This window comes from Cervus canadensis, chromosome 6 (assembly GCF_019320065.1).
Source record: "Cervus canadensis isolate Bull #8, Minnesota chromosome 6, ASM1932006v1, whole genome shotgun sequence".
In the NCBI taxonomy this organism is placed as follows: Eukaryota; Metazoa; Chordata; class Mammalia; order Artiodactyla; family Cervidae; genus Cervus; species Cervus canadensis.
In genome coordinates this window covers 36,554,105-36,570,077 of record NC_057391.1, presented here as the reverse complement: position 1 = coordinate 36,570,077, position 15,973 = coordinate 36,554,105, and the positions used below count along the sequence as shown (strand labels likewise).

At 40.6% G+C, this 15,973-nt stretch overlaps 1 protein-coding gene across 2 annotated transcripts in view; it reads left to right on the top strand.

Moving 5' to 3' along the window:
* Positions 1-5,542: 5,542 nt before the first annotated feature.
* GPR176 (G protein-coupled receptor 176) overlaps positions 5,543-15,973 on the top strand; it is a 114,037-nt gene continuing 103,606 nt past the window's right edge. The window contains exon 1 of one of the 2 annotated variants that reach the window (XM_043471441.1): positions 5,543-6,392. In XM_043471441.1, the coding sequence (XP_043327376.1) occupies positions 6,283-6,392 (110 nt within the window). In that variant the 5' untranslated portion in view covers positions 5,543-6,282. Of the gene's footprint in view, positions 6,612-15,973 lie in introns of both variants that reach the window. The other variant, XM_043471440.1, reaches the window with a different exon arrangement.

Below are 15,973 nucleotides of genomic sequence, written 5' to 3'. Positions count from 1 at the left end.
GAACAACTAAAACTATTGTATGTCAGTTATACCCTAATAGTCTGTTGAAGAGATTTGTTCTGTTTTGTTTTGTTTTACAGTGCTTTGTATTAGATTCCAAACAAGGTCCACACATTGTATTTGGTTGCCTTGCGTGAAATATCAGCAGGCTTTGGATCATTCAAAAGTAAAGACTGCCCCTTTGCCTGGCTTCCAGCAAATAACCTCTAAACTCTTGGAGCATTCAGCCTGCTAAGAGTGGCCTTCACATACAATTTTCAGGACACCCCAAGATTTCCTTATTCTCTAGCCCTTCCTTAAATCCTTAGATCAGTTCTCCAAGGAAGAGTCTCTATTTACCTGTGCCCTCCTTGTTTCTCCAAAGTATCAATACATCTCCTGGACTTGCTGTTTACCCTCAGTTTTCCAAGGGAAAACTCCCAGATTATTGGTCATTGTCCCAAATTTTAAAATTATAATCTCATTCATTCCTAAAAGATATTTTCACTGGATATATATAGAATTTGGGGTCAGTGGTTCTTTTCTTTCAGCACTGTAAAATGTTATGCCACTTCTTTCTGGCCTATGTAGTTTGAATTCAGTTCAGTTCAGTTGCTCAGTTGTGTCCGACTCTTTGTGACCCCATGAACCACAGCACGCCAGGCCTCCCTGTCCATCACCAACGCCCAGAGTCCACCCACGTCCATTGAGTCGGTGATGCCATCCAGCCATCTCATCCTCTGTCGTCCCCTTCTCCTCCTGCCCTCAATCTTTCCCAGCATCAGGGTCTTTTCCTATGATTCAGCTCTTTGCATCAGGTGGCCAAAGTATTGGAGTTTCAGCTTCAACATCAGTCCTTCCAATGAACACCCAGGACTTATCTCCTTTAGGATGGACTGGTTGGATTTCCTTGCGGTCCAAGGGACTCCCAAGAGTCTTCTCCAATACCACAGTTTAAAAGCATCAATTCTTCGGAGCTCAGCTTTCTTTGTAGTCCAACTCTCACATGCATACATGACCACTGGAAAAACCATAGCCTTGACTAGACGGACCTTTGTTGACAAAGTAATGTCTCTGCTTTTTAATATGCTGTCTAAGTTGGTTATAACCTTCCTTCCAAGGAGTAAGCGTCTTTTAATTTCATGGCTGCAATCACCATCTGCAGTGATTTTGGAGCCCAGAAAAATAAAGTCAGCCACTCTACTATCATTCACATTGTTTTTCCCTATAGATAAAGTGGCATTTCACTATGGGTACTTTTAAAGATTTTTTTCTTTGTTTTTGTGTCCAGAAGTTTGATTATAATGTGTCTTGGTATAGATTTCTTTGAGTTTATCCTGCTTAGAGCTCACTTAGCTTCTTGAATCTGTAGGCTTATGATTTTTGCCAAATATGGGAAATCTTCATATTCAAATCACCTCTTTGAATACTTTTTCTGCCCTGTTCTCTTTAGGTTCTCCTTACAGGAAGTAAAAGTATTTACCTGTTCTCATAGCTGTCTCTGGCCTGGCAGGAGTAGGAGAGGCAATGTGGCTCCTGCTGCTCAAGAAAGTGTGAAATAAAAACTGCCCTTTTTTGGCATCACTTTGTGGGTATTTGTATGCAGCTACATATTTATATACCCAAATGAATCTTGTCCTTTAAATTATGGAATAAATTAACTATATATTTTTAATCCAAAACTGTGCCACTACTTCCCAGTCATACTATTTTATAATCATATCTCCTTTTTTAGCAAAGAAGATACTGTCTTGACCTTTTAATTTACCAGAATCGATCTTTGATAATTTTTGGCTCTTTCAAAAAATTTCAAATTTATTCTTAAAGAGCATATTTGTCACCATCAGTGAAAAAATGTTTCTTTTTATGATACGTGAAAGAATAGTCCAGCTTCTGAAGTTAATTATAAAAGAGAGTCCCCCAAAGTATTGAGAAATCATACTGTTCTTCAACAGTTAAACAGTTTCCCAAGGTGACTTTTTTAAAGGTGATAGATAATATTTATGGATATTTTATTTTTGGCATACTTGCTATTAAAAAATTAGGTTGCTTTATAATCACTAAGTGTATATGTGTGTGTGAAATTACGGAGGCTTTCTGGGGGAAGAGGTATTCAGTCCTTCACTTTCTAGGTATTCTGGATGAATTTAATAGCAATCTATAGGTACAATGACTATTACAGATTGAGAAATTGCATTAGGAATTATAGATGCATATCAGTAGAAAACCGTTTCCTAGTCCACATATTGATAATTTGGAATACGAAAAGGATTGTCTTAGGATCTTTTAAACAAATAATTGCTTTGATGATAATTTAACTTACCCCAGACTAAAAGCCATAAAGTAAATGTATTTGACCCAATAGTGTAAAAGCTAAATTCTGGACTTCTAAATCTTCAAACAAAATTTCTCTGAAAGCCAATTGTGTCCTTCGTTAGTAACAAAGTAAGTGGTTCTTACATTATTTTAAAATACAAGAATTGTTCAGCAGTATTTTATTCATATCTGCAAAGAGAGAATTGTTTAAAATGTTGACAGATAATGCTTTTTTTCTTTTGATATTTGTCATCTTTAAACATCAACAAACAGGAGTCAATCTTACATAGTTATACTTTATTGATTTCCTATGATGTGCAAGGTACTGTTAAGAGATTTTCATTAATTTAGTATTTTATTGTCCTCTAAACAGCCTTGCAAAATAGGCATTTTTTTATCCCTATTTGATAGAGGAGGAAGCTGAACTTAGAGAGGTCATGTAACTGCCCAGTGTCACAGGTAGAAATGGGACAATAGGCATTAAAACCCAGGTCCAACTGACACCATTATGTCTCTCCTCCTTGCCCCCTCCCCCATATACTCTTTACCTTGAGGGAGTTGGTAGGTTTGCCTGTGTAAAGAGACAATCTGAGTATGCTAAGCTTAAATACTCCCCAAAGAAGCTATTTAAATGACAAATGTATCAGAGACCAGTAGGTTTTTGGACATGAAAAATCCAATAATTTAATTCAGAGATGCCCAGGGGCTTTATTATGAGCTACCACTTTCATCTTACAAGCACCTAGGATATCCTTATTGCCACCAATATACACAGATTTTTTTTTTAAAGCCCTGACTCGCCTTCTATTCTCCAGAAATAAAGCTATGCTCCCTTAAATATGCAGGCCCCAGTTTTCAGGATTCTATCTGCCAGGATAGCCTGGTTTATGCCCTGATAATGAGCAGCTCCAAAAATCTTGGTTGTTTAGTATAATAAGTATTTATTTCTTGCTTATATAAAATTTTATGTTATGTCTGGGTGGATCTTGAGGGCATCTGCAACACCCGCCCTCCCAATATGGTGACTCAGAAGCACAGGCTGCTTCAGTATTTCAGCTCTTCCAGTTCAACACAAATCCCCTTCCACAATCACAATGGAAGGCAGCAGAGAGACTTGAGAATCACAACCAGCTTTTCACTACCATAGGCAGGAAATGATTTGTCACTTCTGCTTACATATCATTAGTTATTGTAGTCACATGACCTTGCCCATTTCCAGGGGCAGATGAGAAAAATAGTTTTCTGTGTGACGATAAGGCTTGGACAGTCTAGAATCTGCCTGCAATGCAGGAGACCTGGGTTCTATCCCTGAGTCAGGAAGAGCCCCTGGAGAAGGAAATGGCAACCTGCTCCAGTATTCTTGCCTGGGAAATTCCATGGACAGAGAAACCTGGTGGGCTGCAGTCCACGGGGTCACAAAAGAGTTGGACATGACTTAGTGACTAAACAACAACTACAAATGCCGAAAAGGAGAATGAGATACCACTGAACACTAGTAATGTTTGCATAATAACCTGCAGTTGTCTATGTCTGTTGTATAGGTATAGAAATAGCCATTTGGAAATAGAACTACTTAGTCCAGATGAGTAGCCAGCAGCCATAAGGATCCCTCTTTTCTTAGCACACTGCTGCTTGGGTTTACTGATGCAAAACACTGCCAGCTTTTTTCTTCTCTCCACCTTTAGTGAGAGGCCATGCAGGGACATGTAACAGTGTAGTGTTGGGAACACGAGGGAGGAGGAATAGACAGTCAATGATGAAAGGGAAGAAGGAAGGGGGCAATAAAACTCATAAGCTCCTCACTTCCCCCCAACCTTCCCCTGGGTCTTTGCAGTTATCTCCAGTCCTATTCCATCTCTTCTTTCCCCTATCCAAGTCCCTTCCTGCTCTTTGATACATAGCCAAGAAAGCTGGAATCCAGGAATTTTTTTGAACATAAATGGATCCTATATCTTTCTATAGGTATGGAAATACTTATCAGCACCCATATGCTAACACTGGGAAGACTGAAGAAGGTAGGTCTTTGGAGAGCCCTTTCAAGAGAAGTAATTAGGTGCAGAGGGAGGTGGGAGGGAGGTTCAAGAGGAAGGGGACACATGTATGCCTGAGGCTGATTCATGTTGATGTATGGCAAAATCCATCACAATATTGTAATCATCCTCCGATTTAAATAAGAAAAAAAAGTAATTAGGGTTACCAGGGAAAGAGAAGTAGCCCTATGGTGGCATGATGAGCCTTGAGACAACCAAGAAATAACTGTAATTTTAATCAATTCGTAACTTATTGTCCTGGGACCTAGTCCTACCCATCACTATGTCAAAGCCCTCTACTGTGTCCTTCACTTATTTAAAAAAAAAAAAAAGGTCAAAATAGGCAAATTTTTAGTTGTCTTTTCATCTCATTTCTCCTTTTCTCTTTCCTCCCGATCCTCTGTTTGGATGCCATACCTGTTTCTTTTACCATTAGGCTTCTTTGTGCCATTTTTTTCTCGTTTACTTGGTCATCCCAGCTTCCCAATTGTTTCCATCAGCGGGCAGAAAGTTGCTCACTCCTCAATCCCAGAATCCACCCTGTCGGGGTTGGGGTGTGTGTGTGTGTCCCTATGGACTGTATCATATGTGTGAGTGTGAGTGAGTGTGTGTGTGTGTCCCTATGCGTGTGTGACCCATAGACTGTAGACCTCCAGGCTCCTCTGCCCATGGAATTTTCCAGGCAAGAATAACGGAGGAGGTTGCCATTTACAACTACGCAGGATCTTCCCCACCCAGAGATGGAACTCTAGTCTCTTATGCCTCTTGCATTGGCAAACGGATTCTTTACCACTGCACCACGAAATGGGACTAAATGAAAAAGGCCCAGGAAACTAGTGCACTGGATTTCTAAATCCCATCTTTCTTAAATAACTTCAGCTACACCCAAGGCCTGACGGACGAGACTGGGCTCCGTGCCCAGGTGGCAGCGACTACGTGGAATTATCAGCCTCAGGCAGCCCCAGCTGAAGAGATAAGGAGTAGTTAACGACAGCATTAAAAGATGAGAAGCCCTGGAGGAGCACCAGGCTTGTCCACCGGAGCCAGACCCGGCGCCTCAGTGCTGTCAGGATCGTTGATGGGAAGGGGGGGGGCAAGATGGCGCCATCCTTCCCCTCTCCCAGGCTGAGCGTAGGGCGGGGCCGCGCGCGTCACGTGACAGCGCTCGCGGGCCGCGCGCTCCTCATTGCCCCAGGCGCACGGCAGGAGTCCGGTGCCATCGCAGACGGTGGCTCTTCACTCCTCCTAGGGATGTCTTCTCGTGTCCCCGCAAAGTCTGAAGGCTCTCTCGCTGCAGCTGAGAGCCGGAGCGGGTCCAGGAAACGGGGCACTGGGCCGCGCAGAAGCAAAGGGGCTGCAGAACAAGATCCTTGCAGCCCGCGCCGAGGCGGGAGGTCCGAGCGCTCAGCGAGGGGCTGGGCAGGAGACCTCGCGGGCATTCTGAGGGACAGCCGGGCCGGGCGTTGAGGGCGAGGCTGTTGGGGAGGTTCAGAGCTTTCCACCCCGACCATGAGCGCTGTGAGGGGCTCCAGGGTCCCCTCGGGACGCCAAGCATTTGACTTGGCCATTTTCCGGGTTTCCCATGGCCATCTAGCCTCGAAGCCAGCAGGACTGAAAAAGGGCTTCAGCCAAATGTTTTCTTCCCTCTGAGGAGAGGGCCTGAGTCTGTCAGTCTGAGGAGACTCGAGAGGGCTGTCCTGGCCTTCGGTGGTAGGAGCTGAGGTTGAAGAGGGCGGCGGGAGCAAAGAGCGCCCTCCTTGACTATCAGAAACCTCCTGTGTTTCCCTCTCTGCTAAGTGGGCTTGGCCGAGCTGACCACCCAGGAGGGACGGACAACGCTCGGCGGGCTCTGACCGTGCCGCCTTCATGTGGCTGCTGACGGGGACCCGGGAGGGAGCGGGCATGGGGCGAAGCCTCGCCCTCTCAGCTCCCCGCCTCCTAGGAGCCGGGGCTGGCGATGTGGAGACCTGAGGGGATCCGCGGCTGCCCGGGGTTCTCCAGGACTCCACCAGGCACCCGCGCGTTCCTCCCCGCCCGGGGCTGGAGAAGGTGGCGCCGGGGTCCGAGGCGAGCGTACGGGCGGGCGACGATTGAGCGGGAGCCCCAGCCTCGCCATGGGGCATAACGGTAGCTGGATTTCCCGAAATGCCAGCGAGCCGCGCAACGTGTCCAGCGCCGAGGCGGCGGGCGCCAACCGCAGCGCGCTCGGGGAGTTTGGCGAGGCGCAGCTGTACCGCCAGTTCACCACCACCGTGCAGGTCGTCATCTTCATAGGCTCGCTGCTCGGTAAGCCGGCCGCCGGGGTACCTCCCAGGTGGGCTTCCCCGAGAGCTCAGGCTCGGAGAGCCGGGATCGGGGGTCGCTGGCGCCTCCTTGGGTTTCGGGATGCCTGGAAAAAGTGCAGATAGTTGAAGGAGGTTTAAGAATGCCAGGGTGACTGAAGGGAAGTTAAGCAGGGATGGTCGACCGCAGCGCCCAAGCTGGAAACAGAAGAGTTCCGGTAGGGTTTGGTCCCGAGTGGAGGTCAACCTGGAGCCTTCTGGAGAGGCGGCTCTTTGCGGACCGCTTTGGGATGGGCACGGGGTTGTGCCCATCATACTTAACATCCTGGGTACCATGGCGGGGCGCTGGCCCCGACCTTTTGTTTACAAATACAGAGCCACAAAGCTTCAGTTTTGTTGCCGATGACTGATGTGTTTTGCGCTCCTATCTATTCTTTGTATACATTTCTGGTTTTTTTCCCAAGAACCTTATTTTCCGTGCTTTTTAAAAAATGGCTTGCTTCTTCGGAACACCGACCTCCGAGTAAACAACCTTGTGGAGTTAAGCTCTGTGTTGCCTTAAGATATTTTTAAACCCCGAAACGAAATAAATCCCAATACACTTTTCTCCCCAGGTTTTTTTTTTTGTTTTTAAAGTACAGGATAAAGGTAGGAGAAAAAACACAAAACACTACACACAACAAATTTAGGAATACTTGTTGGGGGACGAAAAGACCAACGAAATGAAATGAGTGGTTAGTAAAAATGTTAGTGCACTAATGTGAGAATTACCTGAACTTCTGGTAGCTACTCTTTAAATGATAAATGATACAATGAATATTCATTTTTGTTGAGATTTGTTGCATGTTGCATATTACTTGTAAATATGTGGCTTCCTTTCAAATATAAATTCTCTGATAATGACACTTACAAGGTTGTGAAAAGATTGTTTATAATTATGTGTGATATTATGGCCAAGAGCAGTCTTAAAGTTTCAAAGTAGGAATAGATTACTTTTTTGTAGACACTTGTGAATTTCCATGGAAACCAAGATAATTGACATCAAAAAGACCATGAAACATCAACTATACCCTAATTTAAAAGAAAAAGAAAGAATAACACACTGTAGTAAATAAAAAAAGACTATGAAAGAATTGTTTTTAATTTCCTTATGTAACTTCTCTAATTGTCATCATCCTGTCCCATTCTGGCATATTTATCTTTCACTTTTTGTCATGAGGACATTTTCAGGAGCTGACACTAATGGGCTATATGTAGATTTATGTGTGTATGTTATGTGTTTTTATGAGTGGAATATATATGCACAATAACAAAGCAAAAGCTTGTGTCCCAAATATTTTCAATATTCACTTAACAAACAGTAAACACTGAACACCACCTGGGTATCAGGCACAATGCACTAGAGATTTTTGAGAGTTAAATTCTAGTATTGCCACATTTACTTAAAGAGTAGATTATTATTGGGGAGGCAGTAGAGGTGGCTGCATTTTTATTTCTGCATTTATTCTGCATATATCTGCATATACATATATATGAGAGAGAGAAGGAGAGAATGTTTTGTTTTTTTCATTGGTAACTTTAACCCTGAAGAAAGATGGTACCTAGAGAAATTTTCTCATAGGTTGAATCTAAAAACTTTAGTACTATTGAAATAGAAAACAGAGCATGTACATAAAGGACAGAACAAACAATACACAGTTAACTAATGCTTTGCTTCCCATGTACTTTCAGTTCTGGTAACTTGCATTGGATTTAGGAATTCCTAGGTAAATATGCCCTTAATTGAACTTTTTCCACACAGCACTTTAATTGCCACGCAAAAACTGCTTTTATGGATATCTTAAAAGAGAAGACTGATTTTGCTCCTGATCTTTGGTTATACTTGACTTGACCTAGTCAGGATTCCCCCTTACACATGACTTAAGCCATTCTAAGAAAGAATTCCATTTGCTCCTTTTCATTTTTTCTAAGAAGTATAAATATGGTTAAATTTCTAGAAATTAAAAGTCAGAGAACTTGTGCAAACATGAAAGGCAGTTCTGGTTTTCATAAAAGCTTAGCTACATAGCATTGCCCTGTGCACTTGTTACAGGTATTATTGGTTCATTGTTCTCTGAGGATTTGACCCATACAAACATGTCTATGTCATTAAATCCTGGTAAATGCCAGTTGAGGCTCTCAGAGCTTAAGTTCCAGAGCCATGTGTAGTCAGTTGCATGGCAAGTAAACTTGGGAAGCCTGGTTTCGTGAAGCCCCAAAAGAGAGAAAAATTATCCCAGAAGAATCTAGGATAAAAAGTAAACAGAAGAGTGAATAGTATCTGGAGTAGCATATGACACTGATTTAATCTGCTTGTTTCCCCTGTCTCTAAACATGGGAGAATGAATTTTTCCCTTTAAGTAAATTCAAATATACTTCCCATATTGTCAACATTGATTTTCGTTGGGATTTCCAGAAACCTGCTATATATGAAAATTTCTTTGTACTGTTGACATCTTATAGCTTCTTTTGAAAACTGTTTTAGTGCCTTGTATGAGAAAAAATAACATCAAGGAATAGCTATAATATTTCAACACAAGGGAACATTATTTGCTGTGTTGAAAATGAACTCGAGAATTGCATATATTATTCTTCAAATAATGCCTTTTGAAGGTTTGTGTGAGTTAGTGTCTCTCACCTTTTTTGTGCAACATCTTGGGATATACAGGTAGATGTTGAAAGAGAGTCAAATAGTTCAGATTGCCCTTTGATAAATATATAGCATTAGTAGTGAGCAATGTGAAATCAAAGACTAAAAAAGAATTGAAACCATCGTTTCCAGTAAATGTGTTGGATCTAACTCCTCAGAGTTGAACTTTTTCTTTTCCCTTATTCTCTTTGGATTCACAATCCAAGGACCTGGAGAGTGGGACCCATTCTGGTGCTTTGACTTGAAAAAGGTCAGTGGCTGTGACCTAGTGTATTACCTCTCAGCTGCTTCTGGACAGATTGTCTCTTACCTGTTATTATCATCATTGGAGGCATTTCGATTTTTATAAGTGAAATTTCTCTTATTTAAAGAAAATTAGCACTGTAGACAATAGCCAACAAGTGTGTATCCTACCCTGAAATTTATTTTAAAATAGAGAAATCAGCCTGCCGTCCTCTTGCCAAACCACCATATGTACAGTTCTTAATTTTAACCTATCTCCGTTTTCCTTAGCAATAGTCTACAGTAAACAGACTATACCTACATGAAGTTGATGACCTCAAATAAAGGTTCAAGTTGTCTGTTGCGTGATTTCTTGAGATGGTCATTGAAGTAATAATTTCAAAGGAAAGAGGGAGGGAAATTATATGTTGAATTGATTTGACAGATATGGAGGAACACTATTTTTGTTCATGATTGTCTAATCACTCAACAAAATTATATTGAGTATCAGCAGTATTCATGGCACTTGTTTGACAGAGAAATATATTTGTGCTTTTGAAACTAGTTGAAATTAACCAGTTAATAGCTGGATAGTTCTTGGAGCTTGTTAGTTAAATTTTTGAGAGAAACAATGTTACTGCTAGTTTGTGTTCATAAGGCATACTTACAAGAATGATTTTTTGTAATTATATACAATATAGTATGTTGGCTGTAATTATAGCCAATAACAATGTAATATCAACAGTCTGTATGCATACATACACATATATATATATATATATATATATATATATATGGCTTCCCTGGTGACTCAGTGGTAAAGAATTTGCTTGCCAATGCAGGAGATGCAAGAGATGTGGGTTCAATCCCTAAGTCAGGAAGATCTCTTGGAGTAGGAAATGGCAACCTACTCCAGTATTCTTCCCTGGAAAATTCGCTGGACGGAGGAGCCTGGCGATCCACAGTCCATGAGGCCACCAAGAGTCAGACACAACTTAGCATGCACACACACATACACATGATATATATGATAGTAAATATGATTATATTATACTATAATATAATAAATATATTGTTGTTGTTCAGTTGCTCAGTCATGTCCAACTCTTGGCAACTCCATGAACTGCAGCATGCCAGGCTTCCCTGTCCTTCACCATCTCCAGAGCTTGCTTAAACTCATTTCCATTGAGTCGGTGGTGCCATCCAATCATCTTGTTTTTTGTCATCCCCTTCTCTTCCTGCCTTCAATCTTTGCCAGCATCAGGGTCTTTTCTGATGAGTCAGTTTTTTGCATCAGGTGGCCAAAGTATTGGAGCTTCAGCTTCAGCATCAGTCCTTCCAATGAATATTCAGGACTGATTTCCTTTAGGATTGACTGGTTTGATTTCCTTGAAGTCCAAGGGGCTCTCAAGATCTTGTCTTCTCCAACCCCCACAGTTCAAAAGCATCAATCCTTCAGCGCTTAGCCTCCTTTATGGTCCAACTCTCACATCCATACACGACTGCTGGAAAAGCCATAGCTTTGACTAGATGGACCTTTGTTGGCAAAGTAATGTCTCTGCTTTTTAATATGCTGTCTAGGTTGGTCATAACTTTTTTTCCAAGGAGCAAACATATTTTAATTTCATGGTTGCAGTCACTGTTTGAAGTGGTTTTGAAGCCCAAAAAAATAAAGTTTATCACTGTTTTCGTTGTTTCCCCATCTATTTGTCATGGAGTAATGGGACTGGGTGCCATGGTTATAGTTATTTGAATGTTGATAGTTATTTGAATGTTATTTGAATAGTTATTTGAATGGTAAGCCAACTTTTTCACTCTCTTCTTTCACTTTCATCAAGAGGCTCTTTAGTTACTCTTCATTTTCTGCTATTAAGGTGGTATCACCTGCATATCTGAGGTTATTGATATTTCTCCCAGCAGTCTTGATTCCAGTCTGAGCTTCATCCAGCCCGGCATTTCTCATGATGTACTCAGCATGTAAGTTAAATAGGCAGGGTGACAATATACATCCTTGATGTACGCCTTTCGTGATTTGGAACCAGTCCGTTATTCCATGTCTGGTTCTAATTGTTGCTTCTTGACCTGCATACAGATTTCTCAGGAGGCAGGTAAAGTGGTCTGGAATTCCTATCTCTTTAAGAATTTTCCAGAGTTTGTTGTGGTCCATGCTGTCAAAGTCTTTGGCATAGTCAATAAAGCAGAAGTAGATATTTTTCTGGACCTCTCTTGCTTTTTTGATGATCCAGTGGATGTTGGCAATTTGATCTCTGGTCCTTCTGCTTTTTCTGAATCCATCTTGAACATCTGGAAGTTCTTGGTTCACGTACTATTGAAGCCTTGCTTGGAAAATTTTAATCATTACTTTGCTAGTACGTGAAATGAGCTCAATTGCCCGGTAGTTTGAACATTCTTTGCCATTGCCTTTCTTTGGGATTGGAATGAAAACTGACCTTTTCCAGTCCTGTGACCACTGCTGAGTTTTCCAGATTTGCTAGCGCATTGAGTGCAGCACTTTCACAGCATCATCTTTTAGGATTTGAAATAGCTCAACTGGAATTCCATCACTTCCACTAGCTTTGTTTGTAGTGAGGCTTCCTAAAGCCCACTTGACTTCCCACTCCAAGATGCCTGACTCTAGGTGAGTGACCACACCATTGTGGTTATCTGAGTCAGTAAGATCTTTTCTGTATAGTTCTGCATATTCTTGCCACCTCTTCTTAATGTCTTCTGCTTCTGTTAGGTCCATACCATTTCTGTCCTTTATTCTGCCCATCTTTGCATAAAATGTTCTTTTCATGGTATAAATATATATATATCATGATAAATATCTTTACCGTAATTATAGCCAGTAATAATGTGATATCATCAGCCGCCTTATACCTGCTTTTTTCTGTTTTTGGTATGTCTAGAAACCTAGTAGACTACTTCAAGAATAAGGTGTCCTGAATTGACCTAAGGAGTTTGAAGTGGTGAGGTCAATAGTTATCAGCCTGGGTAGATGAACTCCTAATATACTGACTCAAGTTTCCTCATGTTTCCTTTGATTTCTGTATGCTATATGCATTTCACCACCCCATTCTCTTATAATGTTATCTGTAATATGCAGGAAAGCAGTCTGACTTCCATCTGAATGAAATGCTTTTGATAATCCTTTGTTTTTCCTTTCTAGACCTTGAATTTACCAATTCTTATGGAAATTCTACTGTGAAAAACATAAAAAAAAACTTTATTAAAATTAAAATTCATGTATTACACATTTCACCCAATTTTAGTATACAGTTCAATGGTTTTTAGTATATTCATGGAATTATGCAGCCATCACCACTATTGAGTTTCAGGAAACTTTTTAATACCCCCTCCCCAAAGAAATCACACATCCATAGTAGTTGCTTCTCATTTCCTCTATAAATACTCTGAGCCCTAGCTATCCACTGTACTGCACAGCCATTCCTATCTATTTCCTTCCCCTTTCATCTCTGTATTCTCTGAGACACAACAGTATTGAAATTAGGCCAGTTAATAATCCTGCACTGGCCTCTAAGTGTTCAAGTGAAAGGAAGAATTGCATGTATCTCACTTTACATCAAAAGCTACAATGATTAAGGTTAGTGAGGAAGGCATGCTGAAAGCTAAAATAGGGTGAAAGTAAGGCTTCTTGTGCTAAACAGTTAGCCAAGTTGTAAATGCAAAAAAAAATTTTTGAAGGAAATTAAAAATGCTACTCCAGTGAATACATAAATAGTAAGAAAGTGAAACAGCCTTATTGCTGATATGGAGAAAGTTCAGTGATTTGGGTAGAAGATCAAACCAGCCACAACATTCTCTTAAGCCAAAGCCTAATCCAGAGCAAAGCCCTAACTTTATTCAATTTTGTAAAGGCTGAGGGAGGTAAGGTAGCTTCAGAGGAAAAGTTTGAAGTTAGCAGAGGTTGATTCATGAGGTTTAAGGAAAGAAGCCATCTCCGTAACATAAAAGTGCAAGGTGCACCAACAAGTGCTGATATAGAAACTGCAGTGAGTTATCCAGAAGATCTAGCTAAGATAATCAGTAAAAGTGGCTACGTTTGTAGACAAAATAACTTTGTATTGGAAGAAGATGCCATCTAGGACTTTCATAACTAGAAATAAGTCAGTGCTGGGCTTCAAGCTTCAAACAGGCTGACTCTTATTAGGGTTTAATGCAGCTGGTGACTTGAAGTTGAAGCTGATACTCATCATTCTGAAAATCCTAGAGCCCTTAAGAATTATTCCAGATCTACTCTGCCTGTGCTCTGTAAATGGAACCCAAAGCCTGAATCACTGCACATCTACTTACATGGTTTACTGAATATTTTAAGCTTACTGTTGAGACCTACTGCTCAGAGGAAAAGATTCCTTTTAAAATATTACTGCTCATTGACAATGAGCTCTTGGGCACCTAGTCACTCAAGACCTCTGATGAAGATGTGCAATGAGATTCACGTTGTTTTCATGCTTGCTAACGCAATACCCATTCTGCAGCCTGTATATCAAGATGTACTTTATAGACTTTCAGGTCCTATTCTTTAAGAAATATATTTTTTAAGGTTATAGCTGCCAGGATAATGATTCCTTTGATAGATCTGGGTGAAGTAAATTGAAAACCTTCTGGAAAGGATACACCATTCTAGACGCCATTAAGAACACTTGTGATTCATGAGAAGAGGTCAAAATATCAGCAACAACAGAGGTTTAGAAGGAGTTGATTCCAAGCCTCATGGATGACTTTGAAGAGTTCAAGACTTCAGTGGCAGAAGTAATTGCAGATGTGGTAGAAACAGCTAGAGAGCTAAGAATTAGAAATGGAGCCTGAAGACGTGACTAAATTGCTGCAATCTTATGATAAAACTTGAACAGATGAGAACTTAAATCTTATGAATGAGCAGGGAAAGTAGTTTTCTTGAGATGAAATCTCCTGGTAAAGATGCTGTGGAGACTGCTGAAATGATAGTAAAGGATTTAGAATATGACATAAATGTAGTTGATAAAGCAGTGACAGGGTTTGAAAGGATTGACTACAACTTCAAAAGAAGTTCTACAGTGGGTAAAATCCTATCAAACCATATTGCATGCTACAGAGAAGTCATTTGTGAAAGGAGAAGTCAATCAATGAGGCAAACTTCATTGTCTTATTTTTAGAAATTGCCAAAGCCACCTCAGCCTTAAGCAGCAACCACCCTGATCAGTCAGCAGCCATCAGCTTGGAGGCAAGATCCCTCATCAGCAAAAATATTATGGCTTGTTGAAGGTTCAGATAATCATTAGCATTTTTTTAGCAATACAGTTTTTTTTTTTTTTGGTGTATCTGAATATCTATTAAATAGACTTTCTCTTGTAGACACTTTATTTTATAAATAGCAGTATATATAATTAGTAGTATTAAAGTAGTGTGACCTATGAAGTTTGTAGACATTTTTAAAAAGAGTTTGGAGTAAATTATATAGATTAAAAAATTTGAAATATAGCAATAAAGTATTTTTTAATTGAGGTATATACATTGTGTTTTTAGACATGCTATTGCACATTTAATAGACTTACAGTATAGTATAAACATAACTTTCATATCCACTAGAAAACTAAAAAATTCATGTGACTCGCTTTATTGCAGTGTTCCCTTGTTTGCATTGGTCTAGAACTGAACCTACAGTATTTTGGGGGTATGCCTGCATATGTTGAGAGTTAAAGTATAGTAGGGCTTCCTAGGTGGTGCTGATTGTAAAAGAACCCACCTGCCAATGCAGGAGACATAAGAGACGTGGGTTTGATCCCTGGGTTTGGAAGATCCCCTGGAGAAGGGCATGACAACCCACACCAGTATTCTTGCCTGGAAAATCCCATGGACAGAGGAGACTGGCAGGCCACAGTTCATAGGGTTGCAGAGTCGGACACGGCTTAAGTGACTTAGCACAGCAGAGGACAGAACGTTTTAATGCTGGTAGACAAAGCAACTGACTAATTTATTGTCTGAAATTTTCACCTTTAATTATTATTATTTTTGATCCCCGAGTCTCAACTCCAAATATTCATGGTTCTGCAAGAAATATCCTTTTACTTTATCGGAATTTTGTAGAAAGGGAGGAAATTTGTCTCAAAATGAGAACAAACAGATAGGGCTTTGCTTTTCTCTGGGGTGTCCAAGTCTCTGAAATTATCTCTTCCATCGAGTTTGCTCAAGGGTTTCTCTACATGTAATTATTCTGAATAAGTCATTTAGATTGGTTGTGACTGGAAGCTGTTGTGAAAACTGTTTTATTGTCAAGGAACTTCCAGATTGGCTGGGTGGGAAATCTTTGTTAGCAATAAAATCTGAGAGGAGTTTTTGACTAGGCTGAAAGACATGAGTAACTCTAGGTGAAATCTAAGAAGTAAGTATTTACCCTAGGCAAAACTGAAAAGTAAGAAAACTGTCTTTGAAAAATCAACACCCATTTTCAGAGT